The sequence below is a fragment of the Panthera leo genome, chromosome F2 (assembly GCF_018350215.1).
Source record: "Panthera leo isolate Ple1 chromosome F2, P.leo_Ple1_pat1.1, whole genome shotgun sequence".
In the NCBI taxonomy this organism is placed as follows: domain Eukaryota; kingdom Metazoa; phylum Chordata; class Mammalia; order Carnivora; family Felidae; genus Panthera; species Panthera leo.
Genome location: NC_056695.1, coordinates 49,483,631 through 49,504,851, shown reverse-complemented (window position 1 = coordinate 49,504,851; position 21,221 = coordinate 49,483,631). Strand labels below are relative to the sequence as shown.

Sequence of the window (21,221 nt, the reverse complement as noted above, 5' to 3'; positions counted from 1 at the left end):
AATATAAAAAAAACTATAATTAAAATGGTTTGGCAAACAAAGTTTTTTTTTTCCTTGGCTGATATTAAATAACGTTAATTTCTTTTAGAAATAAATGTTTTGCTAACCATTGTGTTATTATGGTGAAATAAAATGTTTATATGGAATTAAAATGCAGAGACCTCAAAAGATATCAAGAGAAAATCTACAAATACATTTTAATATATGATAAGATAAAATTACTAGTTATTTTGCTACCTTATTCAGTACTTTCATTAAACCACAGAAAAATTTATGTGCAATGAGGATATTATTTCAATGGAAACTACTAACAGTTTGGTGTCATTGAATATGAGTTACCTGGCTTATCTAAGATTATTCAGAATTATTTGTAGTATTATGTAATATTTTTCATTCAACAAATATATATTCAGCACCTATTATAATCCAGGCACGTCTAGGCACTGGGAATATAACCATAAACAAAAAAAGGCAAAAATCCATGCTCTCATAAAGTTTATATTCTAGTAGGAGAAATAGATTAAACAAGATAAACAAGTAAAATGGTTTATGACTTAGAAATGTGTAAGTGCTCAAAAGACAAACATGAAGTGGGTAAGAGAAAAAAAAATGGCCAGGTGTGATGGAAGCTTGAATAAGGTAGTCATGAAGGCAAGTTTTGAGTAAAGAACTTAAGGAAGGAAGTAAGGGAGTAAACCATACAGTTATTTGGGGAGAAGGCATTACAATCGGTAGAACAGCACAAGCAAAAGTCCCGAGGTAAGAGCCTGTCTGACATGTTCTAGAAAAGCATGGACGTCTCTGTGGCTGGCACAGAGTGAATGAAGGGGAAAATACTAGAAGATGAGGTTAAAAAGGTAATAAAATGGGAAGTGGGGGAGTGCAGTTCATGTAGGGCCTTGTAAGTCATGTACCAAAAGACTCACTGACCACCATTTAATCTTAATCTCAGTAGCATTCATAAGCACTTATGCATACACTTGCCTGTTTTTTATTCACATTTTTAAAGCTACCTTATGAGTAGCTGGTTACTATTGACGTATAGTTGTAATCCCCTGAGGTTTCCCCATGCCATACAAAATCCTCTGGTGTCTTATCCTCCTTTGGCCATAAATAATGGAATACTAACATCTTAAAATATTGACCTAAGCAAAACATAGCTAGGAAGATGAAATCACTGTCAAGATGGGAAAATAGGCCATCTCTAGCATATCTGCTAGAATCAACTGCATCAATTATAAGGGTTTTTCAGTTCCTAAACCTGAAATAAATGTTATTAATACTAAGTCACTTTATTCTGGTCCCACATGAACCGGCTCCTGTGAAGAAACAAACTCCTTGATTTGGGAGTATTAAAGTAACACTGAGGTGTATCATCGATACCCTGATTTTCCAATTGGTAAATAATCTGCTAAAGATGCAATATAGGATTCTGAAATGGTAAACAAGCTAGATAGAGATGCTACATTTCAATCAACTGCTAGTGGAAAGAAAAATTTTAAAACATTTAAAGAACAGACAAATTTTCTAATAACTTCCAATGCTCTAGTTAAGCGATAAGAATAAAGGAATCATCTGCCCCTTAATCCAAATTAATGTGTAATATCCAAAATCAAGAGACCAATTCCCTCATTTTGCAGAAAATAACAAGTTCATTAGTAACAAAGTATTCCTTGCATTTGGTTACCCACCTACATGATATGAAAGATTTAACAAGCATTACAGACTTGTTTCTAAAATCACAATTGCTAAAACCCTAAACATTTGTCATTTTAGAATTGTTACACCTTTCACCACTTGATAGTTTGTAATGTTACAAAATAGAAGACATGCTACTTTTGAAGTAAGATTGAGTATGTATGTAGAGGTTGAAAGGGCTTGTTTTGAAAATGGTACAGCCTATCTGTAAATTGGCAGGAAGCATATTCTGAAGGGTGGAATAAAAAAAAAAACACCTTAACACATGACATGTTTAATTTTAAACATTTTCTTTGAGTTGACAAACATTTTAGATGAAGAGAAATTGTTTAAAGTCATTTGTCTTGTGTTGGCAGAGTGAAATTAGCCAGTATTTGTTGAAAATTTATTACACGTCAATAACAAAAGAAGTTCCATAACCATCAATTTATAAATGTCAGCCAGTGTAACAATGAAAGATGACTTAGGCTATCAAGGCTATCAACAGTTGACAAAAAAATGTAATAGATATGTTACCAGACTGAGACCCACGGTGGTTTCTAGGAACATTTCTACTATTAACTATGTGTATAACCTTAGGCAAGTTTCATAGTCTCTTTGGTCTCCTAGATGTTATATTTGAAGTGAGAAAGCTGGTCTTGAAAATTTGAAAGGTTATTTTCATCTCTGAAAATACAGGGTTGCTCTTGCTTCTTATTATTCTAGATTGATGAGGCAGATTTTATGGAAGAGTACCTAAACCAGAGATGAAAGTAGGACACCGAGAGTTTAGAAGATTTTCCAAAAGTTCTAAATGTGACTATTATTAAATGCTTGTTGAAACTCAAATGTCTATTTTAAAACATAATTAAAGTCACAAAAAGAACAGAAGTGACTACTGACTCATTAATTCATTCATTACCCAAAAGCCAGTGCTAAAAGGTAGCCATATTTAAGCCCTTTTTGAACTACAGGTCACATCATTAAAATGAAATATTTACAGTAATTAAAAGCAAACTAGTTTTGTATCAGGAAAATCTTCAAATTGTTTGAAAATTGTTTTAGATATATTAAATAAAAATAGCAAAAATATCACTGATGCAACATCTTAAAGACAGTCTTTTCTGTTAAAGGACTATTGTGGTAATTTAAAAAATAAAATAATCTCCTTAATGTTAAATAATAATGAAACTTAAAATGAAATTTAAGTAAAAAGTGCAAGTCCATGATACTGTATACCCAGTACCCAAAGGTAAAAAGTAAAAAAATCAAAGATGTATCATGTAATTTAATTGGCAAGTATCACTTTGAAAGAATCCATTCAAGTACAGACAAAAAGTTTGTTCTGGAGGGATATATATATATATATATATATATATATATTTTTTTTTTTTTTTTTTTTTTTTTACTAGTACTCTGAGTCTTTTAAAACTGAATTGAGTAGATATTCAGTTGTGAATTTAATTTGTAGATGGGAAAGCTTAAAGACATCTTTAACCAATGTTAGATAATGTAAAGAATGATTTTACTCATGAAGACTTAACTATGAAGTGTGTTTTTAAGTGACATTTAAGAAACCCACATGTCTTCAAAATAACTGTATTCCAGCTAGTTTTCATCACACTAGGCAGCCAATCCTACAAATACTACAGTTTAAAGAGCACAGATTCTTACATTAATAAGACTGCATTTATATAATCCTGTATGTTTCAATGTGCTCCCACATACAGCATTGTATTTAATGCTATAAAAGACAAAAAGGAGCTTCTATCACGCGGTTGGTTTCTAGAGGTAAGAAAACAAAGAGCTGAATAGTTATCTACTGTATGAACCATCCCACATCCATTACCTCATCTGATTCTCAAAGTAACACAGTGGGAATAAAAGAAATATGCTAAGATTTCCTTTTCTCAGATGAACTAACTCAGGTTAAGGGCCTAAAGTCACATAGTTGGTACATAGTAAAGGCAGGCCCTGAGCCAAGGTCCAAAATATGTGCTCGTTCTCTAGTCCAATATCATGTTCCTAAGATTATATTGTTTTCAACAACAAACAGAAGATAGCTTTAGGATTATGTTTAGAAAGTCAGTGGTGGTATGGCTTGAACAATGGCTGAAGTATGCAGAAAGGTATGAGGTAGAAGGGAGTTTTTCACTAAATGTTATTACTCAATTGAGTCTTTGGGAGTAGAGAATAAAATGAGCAAAAGGGAAAGTAAAGTACGGGGCACCTGGGTGGCTCAGTCGGTTGAGCGTCCCACTTCGGCTCAGGTCATGATCTTGAGGTTCATGAGTTCTGGCCCCATGTTGGGCTCTGTGCTGACAGCTTGGATCCTGGAGCCTGCTTCAGATTCTGTGTCCCCCTTCCCTCTCTGCCCCTCCCCTGCTTGTGCTCTCTTTCTCTCAAAAAAAAAGTAAACATTAAAAACAATTTTTAAAAAAGGGAAAGAAAAGTAAAATAAGGAGAAATGGCCTCCAAGAAGGAAGGACTAGGAAAAGAAATTTTAGAATATTTATCTGGAAGTACTCTTAACTTCTACAACTGATTCACTTAGGTTTGTGGAACTGAATGAGGAGGGAAATTTTTAAATGCATTTATTCATCTTTACTGTGGTCTCTGATATAGTTCAGACCATCACAGCAGACTACTGAAATACGCTTTTAAAACAGTCATTGGTCCTGTCTCTTTTCTTTCGAGCCATCCTGTTCATCATCACTGACTTACTATTCCATAATACAGATGTGATTGAATGCTCAAAAATATATGATACATGCCTTGCTGTTTTATGATATCCCTGAATTTCTCCATATAAATTTTGGTCAAATGGTCGTTGGCCTTAGTTGGCAACGAATGTTATATTTAGGAAATATAAAATCCATTCCTATCTAGATATAATTCAAATTTGGAAATTAAGACATGGGTACAGTACTCTCCTTGCCCAAGAATCATTCATAATACAGAGAGGCAGCAAAACACAGTCAGCCCATACTCTAAATGCTCTCCAATTTCTAGAATGCTTGTATTTTTATTTTTTTTTTATTGTTTATTTTGAGAGAGAAAGAGAGAAAGAGCAGGAGAGGGGAGGGAAAGAGAGAGAGAGAGAGAGAGAGAGAGAGAGAGAGAGAGAATCCCAAGCAGGCTCTGCACTGTCAGCACAGAGCCCGATGTGGGGCTTGAATTCACAAACTGTGAGATCACGACCTGTGCCGAAATCAAGAGTCAGATGCTTAACCCCCTGAGCCACCCAGGCGCCCCTAAATACTTGTAGAAGCAAGTATCTTTTACAGAAACTGTCAAAAATACTTTATTAATTTTGGTTCCTTTGTAAACTTTTTTTTCCCCTCTCTTCTTCCTCCTTTCCTTCCTTTCTTTCTCATTGCAAGGTTATCTATATTTGAAATAAAGTAGATGACTATACATTGAGGCTCAAAGGACAAAATATTTTTCCTTTTATATGTTTAGGGACGTGACTTTTTGATAGGTAGCATGGTAGGGCTTAGTCTATAAACCTGATAGTGAGTGACTCACTAAATAGTCAGTTAGAGGTTATATCTGTTAAGTTTCCAAACCAAACGAAATTAACAAATAACAGTAAAAACATAGACAATAAATTGGAAGCAAAACCATTTGAGACTTTAGATCGTATTAGCTACATCTCCAAAAACACTTCGTTTCTTTAGAAAATTCTTACAGAATACTTTATTTTACAGAAGAGGAAACTGAGGTGCAGAGAAATTAAAAGCCTTACCAGAGGTCATAGGCCTACCAGTAGAAATGAGCTTAAGAGCCAAGTATTGACTTCCAGTGGAGTCCTCTAAACACTACAGAACCTGAAAAGCACTAGTGATTTCAATAGTTCTCTGACTTAGAGCAAAGTATTCTAAGTATTTGCATATTGATTTTTACACATGGATTAAAACATGTACAAATGTATTAGCATGTTATGCAATAACTAATGCTGTAATCTAGCCTTACTTATTCCCTGTGGTATTGTGTCTTATGCAAGCTATGTGATCAAAAACAGTATCAGGATTAATAATTTCCTGAAAACTACTAAACAGTATCTATTGAATAAGTGGCTCAGTTTTACTTTTATAACCAGGTGCTTTTACTTTAAATTGAAAGTTTTCAGACTGTGTGCTAAAAATGCAAAATCAGAGCACGACATCACTAAGAAACATTAGTAATAACAGCTAACACTTACACGGTACTTATTATGTGACCAGTATTGTTCTGAGCAATTTAAATATACCAAATTATTTAAGAAAGTAAATTTATAGGGGTGCCTGGGTGGCTCAGGCAGTTAAGCGTCCAACTTCAGTTCAGGTACGATCTCACAGTCCGTGAGTTCGAGCCCCATGTCAGGCTCTGTACTGACAGCTCAGCGCCTAGAGCCTGCTTCACATTCTGTGTCTTCCTCTCTCTCTGCCCTCCCCCCATTTGCACTCTGTCTCTCTCTCAAAATAAAATAAAGACATAATTGTTTTCAAAGAAAGTAAATACATAGCACGGCTACAAAGCAAGCAACGTTATTTAGAGTAGACGAGTAGAGTAGGGGTAGTTCAAGGCAGAATTTGTCATTATGACTCTTCTAAGGTACCTAGTACTCTACCACATGTTACAGTACCCCTTTCCCTATACCTGCCTTTCCCCACTCATAGGCTCTAACTTTCTGCCTATGAAGATCTGTATGTGAGAATAGCTCAGGTCAGTCTCCTCAGGAACACTTAGATTTCAGTGTTCTGGAAAGCCTAAAAGCTTTTTATTATTAAAATAATTAAGCCATCAGAGATGAGCAGAATATAAACTATGACAAGCAGTGGAAGAAATATCTTAGGCTGAAAACCTACCCAGAACCCCTCAAAACTTACCTCTTCTTTATACCTATATATCACAATCTTTAAGACACTATGTAAGTGACATGCTATAAAATAATTTTACCAGCCCCGTTTTGTTATTCTTATTATATATTATTATTGTTTTAACTTGAGACCTCCCCAAAGCAGGAATCCGTTACTGCATTCTCAATAACCAACTAGTGCCATATACTGAAAATAGCACATATTGGTTGAAATGAACTAAACCATTAGCTAATAGTTAAAAGAAAATAAATGGTTGAAACCCATGCAAGGAGACTGTCACTTATCTGAAGAGGCACAGTATAGAAATGCTTACATTGGGAGTCAAGACTAGAGATGTGTTACCATGTGGGTTGAACAAAGCTGATTATCCTCTAGAATTCTGCTCCTTTATTAACAAAGGAAAGCAGTTTTAGGAAAAGATTTATAAGGTTCCTTGTAAATCTAAAAGTCTTCATTCTAAATCTAGGAGTAAAGCCACAGAATACCGATAATTACCCTGGTAAACTATAGGCAGATGGCTGGGGCCACATGACTCTACAAAGCAAACTGGCAGATCTTGATTTAGAAAACACACACACACACACACACACACACGCGCGCGCGCGCACGCACACAGCTTCCCACATATCCTGCATGTATTCTGTTTCTATGATCTCTTCCCTCTGTTACAGATTTTTATTGATTTTCTTCTCTTTACAGCCAAACTCTTTCAAAGGCATTATATTCACCATCTCTCTTTCTCTCGTCTTTTAAATCCATTCTACTCAGCCTTCTACTGCCTATGTCTCCAACAAAGCTGTTAGTAATGAAGGTTAGCATGACTTCCTACCTGCTAAATCTATGGTTTCATGCTCAACAGTTCTCTCCCACTTCAAGTACATTCTTCACTTGTACTCAGAGACTCTACACTCCATGGTTCCCCTCCTATTTCTCAATACCCTGCTACCTCATCTTGTCAACTTCTAAATATGAGAGCAGTTCAGGTCATAGTCCCTAAACCTCTTCCATGCTTGTTCTCTCGGTGATCTCAGCCTTGCATTCCTAAATCTCTCTTATTATGAGATTAACTCCCCAACAGTCCAAATCTCTAACCTGAAGTCCAGACCATGTTTTAAGCCACCTATTTGGCATCTTATCTTAGATGTCTAAGGGGATCTCTGACTTATATCCAAAACTCAGCACTTGAGCCCACCGAATGATTCTTCTCAAGTTTTCCCCTTTATCCGTTAAGGCTCTATCTTTAATATCTACCCAGAGTCCAACTCCTCCTGTCACTAGCCATCTAAGCCACCATCACCTCTTTGCCAGGTTATCGCAAAAGCCTCCCTGTTTCTAATCTCCATTCTTTCAGGTTAGGCTCAACATGCCAATTAAATTGATGTTATTTCAAAAAGAAATGGTGTTGTGTCACTTGAATGAAAATCTTCCCATTTCACTGAGTAAAAATAAAAAAATCCTAACACTGACTGATAGATAATATGAGTCACCTGCCCCAGTCCCTTCTGACCACACCTACTACTATTCAGCTTGCTCACTCTGTGGTACCCAACTGACCTCTTCACTTTCTCTCGAGTAAGTCAAGCTGGCTCCCATATCAGAGTCCTCCTTCTTGCTGTTGCCTCTGCCAAGAGCACTCTTCCTTCCCTGGCCCTCAAGGGGGTAATTCTGTCACTTGATTGAGGTTTCTGCTCAAATATTACTTAGATGGGAATACTTCTCAGAATGCATTATCAAGAATTATTTACTCTACTTTCTTGAATACTATCTAATCCATTATCCTCACTGAATTTTCCTGTTTGTACTTGTCAGTATGTGAAACAATATTATATGTTCTTTTATTTATCATTTGCTTCCTCCAATAAATGTAAGGATTATGAAGGCAGGGAGCTTGTTTGACATGCACACTAGTATATCTCCAGCACCCAGAACAGAGACTGGAACATCATAGGTACCCCAAAATTATTTGTAGAAATAATGAATTAATAAATAAATAAATTATAATTAGTTAGAAACTCACCAATTATGCTGTTCTTTGAGTCTCAATTTATAGTGCTATACTATGGGATAAGGATAGTCTAGTCACATTTTAGCTCGTTAGGGGTATGAAGAGCCAATGTATCAAAAGGGATTGGCTTAGGTAGAGTGTCATTTGAGAACTCAGAAACGGATTCCAAGTACTAAAGAATCTAATGTTAATACAGGGTTAATGGAGACATTTTGGCTGACTGATCACATATCTTACTAACTGAAGGGGAGCATACACTATGTCTATTCCAAAATCAAATGTGGGCACTTCATAGCAAGATGTAGAATAAAGCTATCTTTATTATTTCCTCTCTTTGCATTTTAAACCAGAAGAGAGGATGGTGATAAATCCATCATTCAATTCAATGCTTGGCCATTTTTAACACATGGTTACAGCTGGAATTCATGGTTACCTTTTTTTTTTTTTTTTTTTACTTTTTTTTTTTTTAATTTATTTATTTACTTTTGGTTGGGGAGGGGGGAGGGTAGAGGGAGAGGGACAGACACAATCCCGAGCAGGCTCCGCACTGTCAGCATGGAGCCTGATATGGGGCTTGAACCCATGAACTGTGAGGTTATGACCTGAGGTGAAACCAAGAGTCAGACGCTTAACCGACTGAGCTACCCAGGCGCCCCCCCCCCCTTTTTTTTAAGTCAATATGTAAGTAGAAGGAACATAGGAACATCTTTTTAACCTCTGGAAGTTTCTCTAATCCATAAATATGCTTTTAACCAATTTAAAAACAACCTCCCACCTTAATCTTACTCATGGACTTTTACTATGAGATTTAAAACAGTACATTTGTCTCTCCCAAAAGCAAAGAGCAAAGGGAAAAATTAGATACCCAGAACTTTATTATAAGTAGGTCATCAAAATATTACACTAAATAAAAACATGAGGTAGTATATGCAAAATATATAGAGTTCTCATCTTTCAAATTTTATACGTGAACTTCTTTCTAGGTCCAACTATATCATATGTAGGATTGATCTACATAACATAGTGACGTTTTGTAGTAAAGATGATTTTTATATAAATGATAAAAATACATTAATCATGAGTGGGAGTGACTGAGGTCCCCATTCTCATTGTCAGTAGAACTTTTACATGCAATATCAAAGGAATAACAAGAATGGAGAACAGTTTAGAAGTAAAAGATAATAGCGGTATTCAGGATCAACTAGAGGTCAGGAAGCCAAAAAACCTGCTGCAAGTACTTCCTCAGTTCAAGTATTTACATTGGTTACCTCCTGTGAAGTCCTTGTTCTTTTGATACCTTTATTTAAATGTGCTTAAATACAAAATGGCATTAAATGTTCTTAAAATTGTTGCACCCTGACATTTAAGAAGATATATTTACTCTTTCGGATCAGTGACATAAATTTCAGTTCATATGAACATATCCTTTCGTAGGTGCTAAGCAAAGATCATAGAGGTTAAGAAATAGATAAAAATGACAAATATGTAAATGCACATTGAGGGCTTATTTAAATTTTTATTGTTTTATGGAGAATGTTAATATTTGATAATACTTGATTTCATTTTATTTATTTTGCTATGTTATTTTCTCTCTTTTTTTTTTACCTATCTTAGCACATTTTAAGAATTATATGCTGAGAGGGGTGTAAATAAATGACACTCCACAGTAAGAAACATTATTAAATTATCTTAACGCCCAATTAAATATCACACCCAACACTGTAGACAGTACTCATAACAGACGAAGACAGGACAGAAAGAATCCAAGACTAAAAGACATTGTAACTAAAAATTACTGACACAAAAGCTATTAATTTCTTAATTTGGCCCATAACAAGGGCAAATTGTAATGATATAGAGAAATTTTAGAACAACGATTTTTTTTATAACCGTCTTAAAATGCCGACATTCTCAGTCAATACATGTAGTTATATTTGATTAGCAATTACTACAACACATATACAGTCCTACTTTTCCTGACAGAAGTTAGTTGTGCTGGGTTAAAAAATTAAGTCACCAATAATTACAAGGAAACTAAATCTAAGTACTGAAATTGATCATCTTTTTACTCACCCAGGCAATATATTAATGCATGTGTATAAAACTGTGAACTACAAATATTATATATGTTCATTTAATATTGTTGAACTCACAATTAAGTTCATGTCATTTTCTACTTTAAAATTTTGCTTTAAAATATTTTTTAAATCGTTCAGTTTTGAAACAATTTCTGGATTAGAAAATATCTTTGTTGTGTTTTTTGCATGAAAACATGACCATCACTTTTTTCCTCAGAATCTTAACAAGACCAACAAAGCCAAACCTCTGGCTTTAATGCCACACATTTCAATAGAATAGGATCGTACTAGGATATTTATGTTTATTTAATTTAAGAAAGCATACTCACACACACCACAAATGTCAATACTGAGTGTCTAATATAGAGAAAGGCACTATTAAGTTCATATTAGACTTGCCTTTTTTCCCATTATTAGATGAGCTTGGTGTTTCTCCCTCATTGTCTTTTTAACATTGAAAACAGACAATAGCGGTTAGTAATTAAGGTCACTAACAACCCAAATAAAAACTAAGCACACCACAAAAGATGAAATCACACACTAGGGAAACAAATTCATGCATTAAACATGACACCTCACATTAATGAACACAAAAGTAAAGTATATCCTTCCCATCCTATGATAAAAGTAGTAGGAACAAAAATAAAATGAGGAATAAGGAGTAATTTTATACTAAATTAGAAGATTGTAGTTGTGGTTTTATGCTAATTTAATAATTGACATAATTCACTAAGTTAGTTTTGAGAATAAAGCATAGGTAACAAACTGGTCCAACAAATAGGCTTTATCTTAAGGAAGTGAAAAATAAATAAAAATGATATTAACTACCACTGAAGCCCCCAAACTAATGACATCCAACAAAATGACTTTCCTGTGGAAGCCAATTCATAAACAGTGTGAACGCATTTCAGTGTTCATATGGACTGATATGAGATATATAGGAATGGGCAAATAGGAAAACATTAATTGCACACGTAAATTAAAATGAAGTTCACTTTTACGGTATGCTCCAAACAGGTTATTCCTATAGCACTGCAGGAAAATGGAAGATGTGTGACATTCTAGTCGTTAAAATATTAGCTATTCAGAACAGAGACAGTTATACATTTTTATAAATATGCAGCTACACTTGCCTTTGTTTTCATGATCAGATGCACTCTGATGATTCTTCTCGTCTTTCGACATTGAAAATAGTTACTGACAATCAGCAACTACAGTTTAAGAGGTCTTGTGTCTTATACTATATATACTGACAGAATGCATTGATGACATAAGGAAATTGCTTTCACACAATGAGAAAGGAGAGAACATAAGGCATATAAAGGAGACTGTACTGTTCATGAATAAAAAGTGATGAGTTAAACAGGGTAAAATTAGGTCTAAAGTTATTGTTCAAAGAAAGTAAAAAAAAATTTTAAACTGACAGCTAAGAAAAGATTAGGATTCAATTCAGTGTTTCAAAGAAAAAGAGTGATAATTTGAAAAAAGAAGTATATACATGTATTTACTGATTATGTAACATTTTAAGTTTTAAATCCTTTCAGGAACATTCTGACAAAGAAAGTGGCAAATAACATGACCATCACTTTTTTTTCCTCAGAATCTTAACATGCCCAACGAAGCCAAACTTCTGACTTTAATGCCACACATTTCAATAGAATAGGATTGTACTAGAATATTTATGTTTATTTAATTTAAGAAAGTATATTCACACGCATCACAAATGTCAATACTGAGTGTCTAATATAGGGAAAGAGATATTATGATATATAAATGTAATAGGGACTTAAAAAAAACACAATGAAGGCTCTTTCCACACCACTTAGAAGGAGGACTCTTTGGGAAGAAATTATGATTGTCAATAAACATTAGAGCAATATTGAGCTGGGATGAAAACCGGAATGTACGGTAAATTTTTATTTTAGGAAAAAATGATGAAGAAAATAGAGGTAGCCTCTAAAAGCTTTAATGGAATTTATATTCTGCTCTATATTTACTTACAATTTGCCTCTACAAAACCAAAATTTTTATAGAGAGGAGGCTAGGATTGCAATATAGTTCTACTCAGTGTAACCCACAGTAGATACTCAAACAGTTTTTAATAAACAGATGAATTGAATACAGAGTTGGGGTAAAGGATAAGTATAAATTTGGTCAGATGCATTGTCTACAATTTTAGTTTGATTTTAACATTAAGGAACATGTTCCAATGGATAAATCAAATATTCTGATAAGTTATCTAGATAGCTTATGTAATATTTCTCCATCAATAAAATTAGACAATTTATTTAAAAATTAGTGCTGAAAAACAATCTATTCTTTATTGCGCATTTATAAATGTCATACTTCCCAAAAGTATGACATATTTATAAAAGTCATACTTATTTATAAAAGTCATATAAAAGTATTTATAAAAGTCATACTTCCCAAACATTCAGTTATTTATTTTAGACACACAGACAGACCTGCCTTGACCTCTTCACCCTGCTTTTCTCCCCACTGCTCTTCCTTATGCCCCGTTTCTTCATTAACTTCTGTATTTGCAGAAGTAAAGAAAAAAATAAGACCAGATGTATATATTTGTTACTCTCAGTGACACAAATGTCAAATTATTCATGATATAGTGAGTGACGATAAGGAGACTAAGAGATTATTTAATAAGTTTCTGACATGTTATGTAAGTAAATAAGTATTTTATTAATAAATTATCATATTGTCTTCTTTTATGTTGACTTTGATTTGTAAAAGAGTAATTGTGGCCCCTAAAATATTTGTGGTATGTGATAACTGTGTAAAGTAGTCAAAATACTTTGTCTATAAGCTTGATATATTCTTAGAAAAATAATATTATGCACCTTTTATGTTACAGAACCAAAAAATGATACATAAACTCTTTTTTACTTTTACAAAATGCCAGTACATCAAGGTCTGGAGAAAATTTTAAAAAATAATAATACCTTAACAGTTGTTTAGTACATTGTACTTTTCTTATATTGCTCCTGTTTACTCTGGTTCTCAAACAAGGAGAAGGTAACTAATAATGTACCATCATGAAAACCAACATCTATAAAGTTTTAAATTAATTTCATTAATAGACGAAAATATAACCCAAATCAAAAGGAATTAAACTAGGAGTTGATCATTTTTTAGCTGTTGAACAGGATTAGATAAATAAATGTGTCATTACTGTGATTTTGAAATAATGCCATTAAATTATCTTCTGATAACTTTTAAGTGATAATCCAGACATAATTTGATTTAGACCACCTATTGATAGCCTAGTTTGGCTCATGTACCGTTAACATCAGTGGGAAGTCGAAACTTCTAAAAGAGATATTTTATATCTCCTTTAAAGCTAAAGAAAATTACACAATTATGTATCTACTTAAGTGTTCATATCAACATTTACAAAAACATTGTTAAAACCATCCATACCTTCAAGCAAAACAAAACAAACAAAAAACTGAAAAACAAGTCCTTTTGTCTCATAGTGGAAATAACAAGGGTGGTTTAGGCTCCCCTTTCTTTTACTTATAAAAAAGAAAAAAGAATTACAATTAAAGGGACATTAAAGGAAAACCATGGTTTGAATAGACTCTACAAGGCAGAAACTAGATGGTATATAGAATGTTTGTTGATAAGCCCATTAAAAACTTCTTCAACCCTGACTTTCATTATCAGCTCTATGTTGGCTTTCGGGTAGATTTATTATTACAAAGAATGGAACTACTCATATCTCAATAGACTATGGCTATAAAAGATATTAAAAGTGAATTTTAAAAAGTTGTGACTTCATATGCCAACAAATGAGGTCAAAACTCTATCTTTAAAAATCCTGGGGAGATAAAAAATTTCATATGTTCTACAGAACTTTCCTTTTGGAAAGTACTTTTAAAATTATATACACCCATTATAATGCGAATAATTGAGAATTATAGAAGGGCTGCTATAATCTCCTTATCAGGCAGCACATTAGCACTAGTCACAACAGCATGGAGTTGTTTAAAATCATTGTACATAGCATAGGAAGAACCTCAATATAGAAGTCGATAAATCATTCAACAACAAGAACACAACTTGTTCCAAATTATTTATATATATATATATATATATATATATATATATATATATATATATATATATATATAAAGCAATAAAATATCCCTGCCCAAAGGTAGTGCACTTAAAATTTTGTTACAAAGAGGTGATAGCAATATACATTTTAATACAAACATCTATAGAATGGCAAGATTATTTTAGTGATACATAATGCACTATGTGAAGGAACTTTTCAATTGTTAAACAATATTTCATGCATTCATTCAACAAATATTTGTCGAGGACCTACAATGTGCCAGGCATTATTCTACGTGCTGGAAATTCATAAGTAAATAAAAGTGAACAATTCCTTAAATTTACAAAGTTAATTTTAGAATTCTATCATTGGCAGAGGAATTGTTATTATCTTAGTGAATGTATGACACTCCATAGATCATGACTCAATATTTTCTCTTGAGTCATAACGTACTATTGATAATAAAACTGCACATATTTAACTTTGATATACTGTAAGCAGTCTTGGTACAACATGAAAGGTGATGTAGGGAATACAAACCACAACCACTGTCTAATTCAACAACTTTCTTTTCTAGAAAGACAAATTTAATAATTAAAAGATCATCATAAATACAAAATGAAATATCTGATGATAAGAGGAACTAGACTAGGTGTACATCTTCAGTAACATAAACACAGACTGCAATTGATATCTTTGCTTAAGGTCTTGCATTAAACAGAATTCTGGTTGAAAGGCAGATGAAAAAAATTAAAAAAAAAACATTTTATCTTAAGAAAAGATGTGCAACAGAACATTTCACTTAAGAAAAGTTCAACTCTTTGCACTCTTACTTCAATGACTCAAAGAAATTTAACTCCCTGGCATAATTTCCAAGTGAATCAAAAATTGAGTGCTTTACCAAAAATCACAAAACAAAACCATTTTACTCTAAATAAAAGTCTTTACAATGGAGGGACATCAATTGCAGTTGGGTTTATTTTTGCTTCCGTAGCCCCCCAAAAAGGCTGTCAGCATAAAACAAACCCTCCTTTATGTACAGACCTTCATAAGGTTCTATCTCCTTGACTCCATTGTCTAGGAAAAACAAAATAAAAACAAAACAAAAAAGGGAACCAAAGCACAGGGGTTAAAAACAACAGAAATTTCCAAAGATACAGAATGTATGTATCATCTATTAAAGAAAAGTTAAATGGTGATTTAAATATATATATAAATATATATGTATTTTTTGGGAAAGCACATCCAGTTACTAAATAAAGGGACCATTTAAAAAACGAGGTTGAAAATTATTATATTCTATCATCCATGCTTTTAGAGGTCCTTTATCCCAGAATTTATAGATGTTTGGGGAGTATGTTCATCTGTGTATAAACAAATAGTGCTTCTTATGCAAAAATTTGGAAGTATTTAAAATATCAGTACAACATGCATCTTTCTTTGTATATTCATGATTACCTTTTTTCTGGCACTCCAGTTTTGAGAAGGATCACCATTGTTGTGCATCAGCTAACCAGTCCTTTGCAGTGTGTGAAAATTGATTTGGCTAGTTACTAATAAACTTTATGTAACTATCAACAATTACATAAACTTAATTGTAGCAAAGAAATATCATCCAATTGCTTATTTAAGAGCATTAAGTTTACTTTTTAAAATGCATTTACTCAAATCTTGAAAATGTGCAAGAGCAATAACGGAAGGTTATTTTATCTCCAAATATTACAAATTTTAAGTGCAAAACAGGTAACATTTATAAATATATTTATAAATATAACTACTGGCAAATGTGGCTAAGGCGTTCAATTAACAAAAGAAGAAAACTAACACAAAGTAGTAAAAAAAAAAATCTTGATTCACCTTAGCTTCCATGTGTATTTCCTATATGACATAATTAGAAATAAAACTTACTTCTCTCCAGTGTTCCCTTTGGTGGAAGTTGAGGAAGTTGTCGGCCCCTTCGTCCTGCTACTGGAGTACTGGACGGGCTTGTTTGGACAGACCCAGTACGAGGATGAGACCTACAAGATACATCATTGATGTTCATTTTCAGTAGCATGAGTTAAATAATTTTAACACATTTGGTTCATATGATAGCTGTGCAAGTGCAATTTTAAAAGACGTTTAGCTGCTGATTAAAAGGTTAGGAAAGAAGGACAAAATATGGATATTTGAATGATTGTCAAGAGATGCTTCTACTTTTGTGTAATATGCATACATACACAGATACATGCACACAGAATCCTACAGTAACATCTATGGAATTGTTAAATGTAAATTAGTATTCTATCTATATGCAAGCAACAGGAGTTCTGCAGCTCAAAAAATAAAAAGTAATGCTTTACATTTCTTTCTACCAGATTTCAAACTCTCAGCACTAACCTCCCTGCCTTTATCCAAGGAGATTACTACTCAGGCTTATATTGGATATCCCTTTATTAGAAAATATCTCATGAAACTACAAAAAAAAAAAAAAAACCAACCAAACAAACAAACAAAACCCTGAACAATTCAAAATTCAGCTAAAGAAGACACTGGTTAATACATGATACTAGTATGGATAGAAAGAAACTAAAAATCTGGCTTTATTTATTGTCATTATGATGATTGTTCCAAAAGTGATGTCTAATGGACACAAACAATTTCTCATTCTGTAGGAGAAGAACATGATAGTTATGAAGTGCATTATGGGGGGATTTACCCAGGACTCCTGATAAATGAGAAATCACAAAACAGATGTGGTCAGGACAGTTAAAAACAAATTACAATGGTAGCCACACACTATTATATCCGCTGAATATAAATAGTGTGCTTACACTGAAAAGGTTAGTATCAATTGTTATTAGTGATCAGCCAAGGATGATAGAAGAGACCATTTAGCTGCTGGGAAAATAAATAGGTGTGCTGAAGGGGCAAAGGGGAGGTTAGTCCGATTGATTTATCTTTCACCTCGATAAGGCAGGTGAAGGAGGGGCAGATCTTCCAGTCATTAATGAAGGCATCGACCTCATGAGGTTTGTATCAGGACGCTCAGTGGATCTGGAGCGGGCGGTGGTCCGCTCTAGGAGAGGCCGTTGTTCTGTTGGTCTGGATCTGTGATATGGCTGTCTATCTGCTGCTTCACAATCCCTGAAATGTTAGTCAAAAAGCAGCTCAGTTGATCTTTAGTGCCCTTCTGCTATTTGGTTATGATGCATCAAACTGATTTTGAAAAAGGTAATTGTTTAAAATTATCGAATTTGTAAAAAAAAAAAAAAAAAAAAGTTCTCTTCCCCAACATATTCTGAGCGAGTCTCGCTAAACTTCTTAAGAATTTCTAAGGAAACCCCAATCTGCCTCTAATGGCATTCCCAGTGGAGATGACAGGAGTTGCTCAGTTATAATCAATGACAACCAAAACTGCCTGCGTTCCAAAATGAATTCCCTAAATGAAACATGTGAAATATGTGAAGTATTCTATTTTCCAAGAATTCAACGTCTTAGCCTAACATTTTCACGAGAGTGAAGAACATACAAGCATTAATCCTAAAGCCCCTAAGGCGGATTGTTAGCGTGTCAGCTGAGATATTAAAAGGCTTTCAGCACAAACATAGTATAGTGATACATCCCAACATTCCAACAGAAGAATCAAAAGGTTGTTAAGAAACCACTGCAACCCTGCAGGCTGTAGCCATATGTAAACATGGTCCACAAGAAAAATCACAGAAAGCTGGTTAGTCAGCCAATCTGTGCCACCTGTCTCGGGGCACTTTAGCAATGCCAACCAATACAATTCAGAAGGGTATTGGGATGCCTGGGTGGCTCAGTCAGTTAAGCGTCTGACTTTGGCTCGGGTCATGATCTCACAGCTCCTGGGTTTGAACTCCGGATCAGGCTGTCTGCTGTCAGCTTACAGCCTGGAGTCAGTTTCAGATTGTGTCTCCTTCTCTCTCTGCCCCTCCCCTGCTCACTCTCTCACTCTCTCAAAAATAAATAAACATTAAAAAAAACCCAACAATTCAGAAGGGTATTAACTGATTGAAATAATAATGGTTCTGAAACAGTGTGATCTCTTTGACCACAAACAAGTCCAATATCAAAACCTAATCCTTGTTGAAAGAAGTATACTTAAATGTGAGGAACCCATCATTACTGATTTTTATATCCCTGGAATCAAACATAATGCTTTTAACACCTAACAAGTGATCAATAAGTGTTTTCTAACACCAGCCCCACTTTCTGTGACACAACCCTAAGAACACAAGAACACTAACTTTGGCTCAAGAGCTCCATATACCAACGTAATACCTACAAAACTTATTACCTCTCCATCTAGTTGTAACCACAGAAATGAAAATGTTTCTGTATTATGGACCAAGCATTAGTCTCGCTCAAGACTAATGTAAAGAACTTCCACTTTCTCTGTAAGTTCTCTCAATCTTATTGTTGATAATGAAAAATGCACGCAATTAAAGAAAAATAAGAAAAGAAAGGACACAATTTCCTACATGTAATTAATTACATGGCACACAATTTTAGACCAGCACACATGAGATTAGAGGACTTTAGGAAGTGAGTGCTGGGTTTTTATTCTACAACATATCTTGTGATTCTCTCACACTTTAAATTCACAAGGTAACAGAAGTCAAATCATTTTTAAATATTTTAAAAACTATATACCATGATATGATTGATTTCCTAAGTTTAGCATTTTTATATAAGTATATCCAGGATATATTAAAAAAAAAGCTGATATATACCAAGTATAAATACATATAACATATTCGTTACTTTCAAAGACAGAGATGAAAAAGGCAACCTGATAAGTATAAAAAAAAAATCCCAATTTTATTTTTGTTCCTCAAAAACTATTTGAGAGAAAACACTTTTCTTTAGAAATAAATGTGCTCAATAGTTTGCTAAGTGTTTTTAATGTACATTATCTTTGTATACCTTCACCACAATAAAAAAGCAGAAGCAACGTAACATATATCCCTTAGAGTCCTTAAAGCCTATCTTTTTGGAGAGTATCAATAATTACATTATTTTCAGATTTCCTATTACGTTAACAGTAAGCTTATCTCATTGTAAGACATAGCAACAAAATTTGGTAGAATGTCTATGACCACCCTAACATAAAATGAGGCTAATCTCTCATGTATTTATGCAAAATTTGATTTATTCTGATCCTATCAAGCAATTTTTCCAAGTGAAAAGTAATATGTTAGGACATACATTTTTACTTCTTTGACACTACATTTTTAAAAATTGAAATACATGATTGTGAGTAAAATCCGGAGAATTATTTCAAATTTGTTGCTGTGTTCTATGTCCTTAAAACGATACCACTACTTATAAAGCAAATAGGCCACTCTTTAGGCAATATCCCTTAGGAAAATTTCTCTTTAGTGGAAGAGCTGTTTGAGGACTATGTCAACATTTTAAATTTTGCTTATATTTATTCTCTCCATATTCATAAATAATATGAATTATTTGATTTCTGTAGCATGAAAGGAAAATTGGCTAATCAGTGAAACACAAAAAGAGCCACAGTAGAAGGTGGCAATTTCCTGAAATGTTCATCATAGATCGTTAAGGGGAATGGAAAGCAACCATATTTTCAACTTTGAAAACACAAGAGAAGATCAACACAGGCTCCCGCTCAAGGGTAAGGATAAGTCTTACTAGGTAAGAATTAAGACAAGAGCTGAGAAAGTTGAAAGTAGCAGTGCCTAAGTGTCACCTATGATGCCCCATCTCGTAGCAGGTTCTTTAAGAGACTGAGATATAAAACTTGACAACTTCCACCTAAATTCTTAGTGAATTTTAATTTTAAGATAAAGAACTTACAAATCATTTTGAATGGTAGCAGCTGAAACGTGGGAAATATGCGTTTGTAAGGCATAAAATAATTTAGAGCCTACCTAGTGTTTTTAACTAGGAGTATATATTTCAATGTATTTTTTTTTGTAACTGCATTTATTTACCTTATTTTACTTTTTGCATTTTAAAACATTCTTCTAAAAAGGGTGGCCATAGGTTTTACAAGATTGCCAAAGGGCGAGCCATATAAAAGGTTAGGAACCATATACCTATAAATTTAAATCTTTCTTAGGTAGTTTGGTTGTTTTTAAAAAGCGATATAATATCTAAAAAAAAGTCATTTAATATCTATCATAGTTCTATTTTTTTAAATAAATTGTTAATGTTTTGTAACATATGAGTAAAATAGTTCAGATTTCTGCATGTATCATTTACCTGGATAAATACAGATTATTGCTCTGTGTTATGTAGTGGCCCGTATTCCAAATTGCAAGCGTTTGCACAGGATACTGTTTAATAGTCCTCTACAAACAGAGCTAATTCATATCGAACAATAGCCAAAACTGTAGCAACCCTGCTTTAAAAGCATACAATAGCCCATGCAGAATTTGAGCTGAGGATTTCTAAGGGAAAAATAATTTTATAATCATCCAGTGAAGTTGTCCAGTTTGATCATTTTTTCCCCCAGTACAGTTGCTCTTAAAAGATTTGTTAAATTTTCACGT

At 33.6% G+C, this 21,221-nt stretch overlaps 1 protein-coding gene across 5 annotated transcripts in view; it reads right to left on the bottom strand.

Moving 5' to 3' along the window:
- Nucleotides 1–21,221, bottom strand: part of RIMS2 (regulating synaptic membrane exocytosis 2) — a 600,294-nt gene that overhangs the window by 178,936 nt on the left and 400,137 nt on the right. For 4 of the 5 annotated variants that reach the window (XM_042923146.1, XM_042923145.1, XM_042923139.1 and 1 more), the window contains 2 exons: nucleotides 17,644–17,823; nucleotides 16,606–16,715 (listed from right to left, as the gene is read on the bottom strand). In XM_042923146.1, coding sequence (XP_042779080.1) covers nucleotides 16,606–16,715; nucleotides 17,644–17,823 — 290 coding nt within the window. Of the gene's footprint in view, nucleotides 1–15,741; nucleotides 15,775–16,605; nucleotides 16,716–17,643; nucleotides 17,824–21,221 lie in introns of all 5 variants that reach the window. The other variant, XM_042923141.1, reaches the window with a different exon arrangement.